A 7,438-nucleotide genomic window follows, 5' to 3' on the forward strand; every position below is an offset into this window, starting at 1 on the left:
ATGCATGTAAAAGAGGTTGCCTGAGTTAAAATGTCACATCAAGTCACCTTTTTCTAAAATATCACTGAACCTTTTCTGTCAAAAACTAAGCATTCGTATTAATTGAACGCTTGAGGAAAAACGTAAAAATTTGTTTTAGCATTTGAAACCCTTCGCTGTTGTTTTTTTCTTGCTCCATTTAGAGTTTGAACATCATCGGGTCATTCTTTCTTTGTAGGCTAAGTAATGTGCGTCATCAAAACACTGAGATTCAGTAGAGAGGGAACACTGAGTACATAACGAAAAGCTTCATGCAACTGGAAGCATTGTTACTGTGTGATAAACAACATGACGTTGTTTAAGATAGAACTACATTGAGGAACTTTCAGATTCTACAGCAACGAGAATCCATAACTCCAGGTTATTGTACAAAGTTATCTGTAAAAATAAAACCAAGGTAAAACAACCGACTCTTGCTGTGCCTTTGATTTACCTTTATGTTTCAGATTGTTAAATCATTCATTCCTTTATTGTCACTATAAAGAAGCGTTAAACACAATGTTGCTATTACACGCTTTACAATCTTTACACTTCAGCAACATTTGTGAGGTAGGAATTGCTGATACTGCGTTGGACCTCCTTTTTCCTTCAGATCTATCTTAATTCTTTGAAGCATAGATTCAACATGATGTCGGGAACATTCCTCACTTAGTTGCAGCTAATTTAACTCCTGCACATCCATGATGCCGCTCTTTCATTCTACTTCATACCAAATGTGTTGCATTGAAATGATTGTGAATGCCTATTTATTTATTTATTTATTTATAAGAAAGTAATTATGTATAAAAAAAATATTTCAGACATTCCACCATGATGACCAAGACATCAAAATTAGGACATAAATATTCTTCTGTGCAAATGAAAATATAAAAATACATAAGTATATATGGATGCAAAATACATACATACATACCAACTAATTTTGTAAATTATATACAACTGATGAATAAATACCCACACATATTGTACACAAATAACCCACCATATTTCATTGAATATGCCTGAAAAGTAAAACAAAAAGTACAAATTGAACTCATGGTCATGTTCAGCAAATCATTTTGGAGTAATCTTAACTATTTGACCTGTTTCTTGACCTTGAGGAAAGTAATCATAGGAAGATAGGTGCACTAAGGTCATGGAAGGACGGACATGGTCCCCTAACATAGTCTGACAGGCTGTGCTATTCAAATGATGCTCTACTGGTGCTGAGGGGTGCAAAGTGTGCAAATGCCTGAATCACAGATAAAAGACAGGATTGATCCATGCTTTCATGTAGCTTATGCTAAATTCTGACCCTGGACTGTGCCTAAGATGAAATCGACACTCAAGAAATCAATCAACTTTTATTTATATTGCCCTTTACAACACCTGAGGTGACCAAAGTGCTGTACATAAAATCAACATTAAAGAAACAGAATGAGGGGGAAAAAAATACTAAATATAATACGAAATATGCAGTGAAGAGCCGATCACCCCAGTGTTGGTACCTAGCTCTAGGGGCTTCTAACAAGAGCTGATTTGTTCCTAGTTGGATTCCAAATATGCACGAGTTCAGAAAGATATGGAAGGGCAAGATCATTAAGGGCTTTTTAAAACAAATAGCAACATTTTCAAACCAATTCTTAAAAAAAAAAAAAACTGGAGAAGGTTGATTGATGATTGGGAGACACCAGCATAGAGTGCGTTGCAATAGTCAATTCTTGAGCTTATAAATATGTAAATAGTTTTCTCGAGATCAATACAAGAAAAAAAAGGTTTTATCTGTGTTAGAAGACATAATTGATAAAAGCTAGCCCTGAGCACATTGTCCATTTGCTTGTCAAATCTCAAACTGCTTTCAGAGATGACTCCAAGGTTCTTTATAGCTGCTTTCGAATTAGAAGATAGAAAATTGAAATCAGAATGGGCATGATTCAATTCAATACAATTTTATCTATATTGCACCAATTCACAACATCTCATGTTATGGCACTTTACAAAGTCAAATTCAATCAAATCATACGGACAGACTGGTCAAAAAGTTTCCTATCTAAGGAAATCCTGCAGATTGCATCAAGTCTTGACAAGCAGTATTCACTCCTCCTGAAAGAGTGTAGAGCCACAGACAAAGGTTGTCTGCATTGTCGATGGCTTTGCAGCAATCCCTCATACTGAGCATGCATGAAGTGACAGTGGAAAGAAAAACTCCCCTTTAAGAGGAAGGAAAACCTCCAGCAAAACCAGGTGTTAACAGTCATGTGCCTTGACCGTCTGGGGGTTATAGAAAATAGAGCAGAGACAGTACAGGAACACACGTTGATCCATTTCTGTGTTATATGGTAATGGCTGTGTCATGTTTGCCTTGAGATGTCGGGCCCACATGCAGAAACACACTCGGTAACCAAGGGTAAGTTTTAAAAGGTTTATTTGTTTACACAGGCAAGTATGCTAGGCGGCGAAGCTAATCTGTGGGCTGGAAGGAACTCGGGCAGGAACTCGGGCGGCAGGGAACCAGGTCGATCTGGAGGTGAGGGAAGAACGTTAATTCTCGGAGGGGAAAGCTCTAAGGAAAGTAGTCAGGTGAACGTAAGCTTACCACGAGGTGCTAGAAACCTGACCGGGGAGGACGGCAGTGTGACTCAGCTGGATGTTGGTCGTAGGTGTCCGGGCGGCTGGGAGCGTGGCGAGAGGTCCGAGCAGCACCGGGGAATCCAGGACAACGGATGGAGCCTGGGGGTCGTTGGAAGTGCGTCTCGTCCGCGAAGCAAGGCTCCACTCGAGAGGAACGAGGGAATCCCGGAAGGTGATTCGAGGAGGACTGAGGAGCGTGAAGAAGGACGAAGGAGCACGAAGAGGTACCACAACGGTAACACTCAGGCATCCACCCGTTGTCCGAGTGCAGATCTTATAGTGCAGCTCCGGTGCTGCTGACGAGCTGCAGGTGCGTCTGCTCCGCTCACCAGCCAACCACGAACACCTGTGGACGAAGCGAAGATGGCAACAGGCTGCCTGGCCCTGCCAGCTGAGTCCTGACACCACCCCCCCCTCAAGGGTCGCCACCTGGCGGCCCAGAGGAAGACGTGGATGGACGAGAGGAGAGAAAAGAGTCAATGAGTGAGCGGTCCGGAATGGCGGAGCCAGGGATCCAGGACCGATCCTCGGGACCGCGGCCCACCCAGTCGACGAGATACTGGAACCCCTTACCTCGCCGACGGGAGGCCACGATCCGTTGGATCTGGCGTCCATGATGGTCCTGGGAGGGCGGAGGGGGTTCGGCCGGAGGGCACAAGGGGCTGGAGTTGACAGGCTTGATCTGAGAGACATGGAACGTGGGATGAACTCGGGAGTGGGACGGGAGGCGGAGACGGACAGTCATGGGACTGGGAATGGAGGTTATCTCGTAGGGGCCAGTGAATCGTGGGGACAGTTTACGTGAGGCTGCTCGGGAGGGGAGGTCACGGGTGGAGAGCCAGACTTGTTGACCTGGTTGATAGCTGGGGGCTGGGATGCGTCTACGGTCGGCGAACTTGCGGTTATTCTCGGCGGTGTCCTTTAAAGCCTGGATGGTTTGAGACCAATAGAGTTTGCAGCGGTCAATGTGGTCCTTTACCGAGGGTACAGCGATCCGTCTGCTGTCTTCGGGGAGTAGTGGTGGCTGGTAGCCTAGAGAGACCTCGAAGGGGGACATTCCTGTTGCGGCGGAGACGTGGCTGTTGTGTGCGTATTCGATCCAGGGTAGATATTTGCTCCAGTCTGATGGGTTCTGTGAGGTGAGGCAGCGGAGGGCGGTCTCCAGCTCCTGGTTCAAACGTTCTGTCTGACCGTTGGTCTGCGGGTGGTAGCCTGAGGTTAGGGTATACCGGGCCCCCAGGGCCACGGCAAACTCCTTCCATACCCGCGATATGAATTGGGGACCACGGTCAGACAGAACCTCCTGGGGAATTCCGTGTAGGCGGAAAACATGTTTGACCAGGAGCTGGGCCGTTTGAAAAGCTGAGGGTAGTTTTCTGAGGGGAATGAGATGACAAGCCTTTGAAAAACGGTCGATTACTGTTAGGATGACTGTCATACCTTGTGACGAGGGGAGCCCAGTAACAAAGTCCAAGGCGATATGGGACCAGGGACGTTCTGGGACAGGCAGAGGCTGAAGAAGACCCGCAGGTGGCCGGTTTGACGGTTTGCTCTGAGCGCATACGGGACAAGAGAGAACGAAGTCCTTGACGTCTTGGGACATGGAAGGCCACCAGAACCACCGTGACAAAAAGGAGCGGGTTCGATGAATGCCAGGGTGAGCAGAGAACTTCTCTGAATGAGCCCACTGGAGTACTCGGGCACGGGCTGAGCGGGGAACATAGGTTCGGTTGGGGGGACCGGTTCCAGGGTCTGGATCCGTGAGCTGGGCTTGGGAGATGACATCCTGGATCTCCCACTGGAGGGCTCCAAAAACACAAGAGGGAGGAATAATGGTCGTGGGTTCCCTCTCTGCGTCGGGTGGTGAGTAGAGACGGGACAAGGCGTCTGGCTTCTGATTCTTAGAACCGGGACGGTAGGAGATGGATAAATTGAATCGGGAGAAAAAGAGGGACCAGCGGGCTTGTCTAGGGTTTAGTCTCTTAGCTGTTTGAATGTAAGCCAGATTTTTATGGTCGGTCCAGATGAGGACGGGCTGCTCGGACCCCTCAAGCCAATGGCGCCACTCCTCCAGGGCAAGCTTGATAGCAAGCAGCTCTCTGTCGCCCACATCGTAATTCCGTTCAGCAGGAGACAACCGTCGAGAGAAGAAGGCACAGGGGTGCAGTTTGTGGTCTTGGTCGGAGCTTTGGGAAAGGATCGCGCCCACTCCTGTGTCTGAGGTGTCGATTTCGACCACAAACTGTTTCTTGGGATCTGGGTGGACGAGAATTGGTGCTTGGGAGAACCTCCTCTTGAGGTCAGAGAATGCTGTGTTTGCTTGCGGGTTCCAGGAGAAGGGTATCTTGACCGACGTGAGGGCGTGGAGAGGAGCGGCGATCTGGCTATAACCCCGGATGAACCGACGATAAAAGTTGGCGAAGCCTAAGAAACGTTGCAGCTCCTTCCGGGTCCCGGGGACCGGCCAGTCGAGGACCGCCTTGATCTTCTCGGGGTCAGACCGGACCCTTCCTCCTTCTAGAATGAGGCCAAGGAAGGACACAGAGGGTTTGTGGAACTCACATTTTTCAGCCTTGACGAATAATTTATTCTCGAGCAGGCGTTGCAGGACCAACCGAACATGACGCCGATGATCTGTGAGATTGTTGGAGTAAATGAGTATATCGTCAAGGTAAACAAAGACGAACACATTGAGGAAGTCTCGGAGGACGTCATTGACCAGAGCCTGGAATACTGCTGGGGCGTTACAGAGGCCGAACGGCATGACTTGATACTCAAAGTGGCCCAGGGGAGTCTTGAAGGCTGTCTTCCACTCATCTCCCCGGCGGATCCGCACCAAGTGGTAAGCATTACGTAGGTCTAACTTAGTAAAGACCGTGGCTGACTGGACCGGTTCTAGGGCTGAGGAAAGGAGTGGGAGAGGATACTTATTCTTCACCGTAATGGCGTTTAACCCTCGATAATCGATACAGGGGCGTAGGGAACCGTCCTTCTTGGACACAAAGAAAAACCCTGCTCCCAAAGGGGATGACGAGGTTCTAATCAGCCCGGCTGCTAACGATTCTTTAATATATTTCTCCATGGCCTGGCGTTCGGCCTGAGAGATGTTATAAAGGCGACTAGCCGGCAGCGGGGCGCCAGGCAGAAGGTCAATAGCGCAGTCGTATGGCCGATGCGGCGGCAAGGAGCAAGCTTGGGTCTTACTGAAGACCTGCCTTAGGTCATGATAACACTCGGGAACTAACTTTAAAAGATCAGGATCTACCTGACTAGGTGGCTGCACGGGGTTTTGACACGGAGGCACCGCAGATTGTAAGCAGACGGCGTGACAGTTGGACGACCAGGTCTCAACTCGCCGCTCTGCCCAGTTTAGATGCGGGTTATGCTGCTGAAGCCAGGGGAAACCTAAAACTAGGGGCGCATGCTTAACGGGAAAAACAAAAAAGGACAGCCGTTCTCTATGGTTCCCAGACACGACCAACTCTAATGGTGTGGTTCTATGTGTAATTCTGGGTAGAACTCCTCCATCTAGTGCTGAAACCTGGAGTGGAGAGGTAAGAGGGATGGTCTCCAAACCAGTCCGTTGAACAAAAGCTTGATCAATTAAATTAAAATCGCACCCTGAATCAACTAGGGCGGAAAACGAAAAAGTGTCTCGGGGAGAGACGATTGCAGCCCTCAAACAAAGTCGCGGAGGAGAGGATAGCATCTGCTTGGACTGGTCCGCCGGTCCCTCCGGAATGACCGACGGACCTACTCTTTTGGTCGCTCAGGGCAGTTCTTGACAAAGTGAGCGGCGGAGGCACAATAAAAACACAGCCTGGAAGTCATCCGCTTCTCTCTTTCATCTGGGGTTAACCGAACTCGGCCCAACTGCATGGGCTCCGGAGGTGGATGCGGTGACTCAACCGGCTTAGGAACACTACGCTCGGGAGGAGGCGGCCGAGAAGCGAGCGGAGCCACGGGTCGGTTTCTAGACCGAACCCGGAGTCGGTTATCAATGCGGATGGCTAAAGAGATGAACTCATTAAGAGTGGTAGGTTCCTCCAGACGCGTCAGCTCGTCCTTAAGGGAGTCATCTAGAGCTTGAAAAAACACGGTCTTTAGCGCGCGCTGCTCCCATCCTGCCGCAGCGGCCACCGTGCGAAACTCAATGGCGAAGTCGGCGACGCGCCTACCCCGCTGCCGGAGGGCTAAAAGTCGCCGAGAGTCCTGAACTTCATCAACTTCAGCTGCAAAGACTGACTTAAACTCAGAAAGAAAATCGTTGAATGAACAACCAAACTGCTGGCAATTTGGGAAACGGGTCTCTGCCCACTTAAGAGCTCGGCCGGTAAGTAGCCGTAAAATAAAGGAAATCTTCACGTCATCCTGGACGTACAAGCGAGGGGATTGATTAAAAACTAGGGCACATTGGAACAAAAATCCTCCGCAATCACCACTGTCTCCGGAGAATTTCTCCGGAGCAGGGGAGGAGGCCTGGGGATCGGACGGTGACGTCACTGGATTCATGACTGACTCGGAAGCGGAAGTAGAAGGGGCTGAAGCGGCTGCCTGCTGGTTAGCATTTAGCATAGCCGTGAGCTGGTTAATTTGACCGGCTAAACTCTGTATCTGGCCTTGCAGGCCAACTACAGTGGATTCTAACCCACGGATCTGATCTTGCTGAGCCGCTAGAGCCCCACCGAGTGTGCCTGCTGAGGCGCTTTGGCCTGAGTGTTCTTCTGTCATGTTTGCCTTGAGATGTCGGGCCCACATGCAGAAACACACTCGGTAACCAAGGGTAAGT

General features: G+C 49.1%; 1 protein-coding gene across 1 annotated transcript; it reads right to left on the reverse strand.

Annotated features, from left to right (window-relative positions):
* Positions 1-2,431: 2,431 nt before the first annotated feature.
* LOC118564826 lies at positions 2,432-3,272 on the reverse strand. Its single transcript, XM_036144045.1, has 2 exons — positions 2,615-3,272; positions 2,432-2,539 (listed from the first exon to the last, which is right to left on the reverse strand). Coding segments are annotated over exons 1-2 (651 nt in total). The 5' UTR covers positions 3,265-3,272; the 3' UTR covers positions 2,432-2,538.
* Positions 3,273-7,438: the final 4,166 nt, after the last annotated feature.

This window comes from Fundulus heteroclitus, chromosome 12, assembly GCF_011125445.2.
Source record: "Fundulus heteroclitus isolate FHET01 chromosome 12, MU-UCD_Fhet_4.1, whole genome shotgun sequence".
NCBI classification, from domain to species: domain Eukaryota; kingdom Metazoa; phylum Chordata; class Actinopteri; order Cyprinodontiformes; family Fundulidae; genus Fundulus; species Fundulus heteroclitus.

Excerpts from the sequence above, each read along its gene's own strand:
- LOC118564826 (XM_036144045.1), bottom strand. The coding sequence starts at position 3,264 with ATGGACGCCAGATCCAACGGATCGTGGCCTCCCGTCGGCGAGGTAAGG.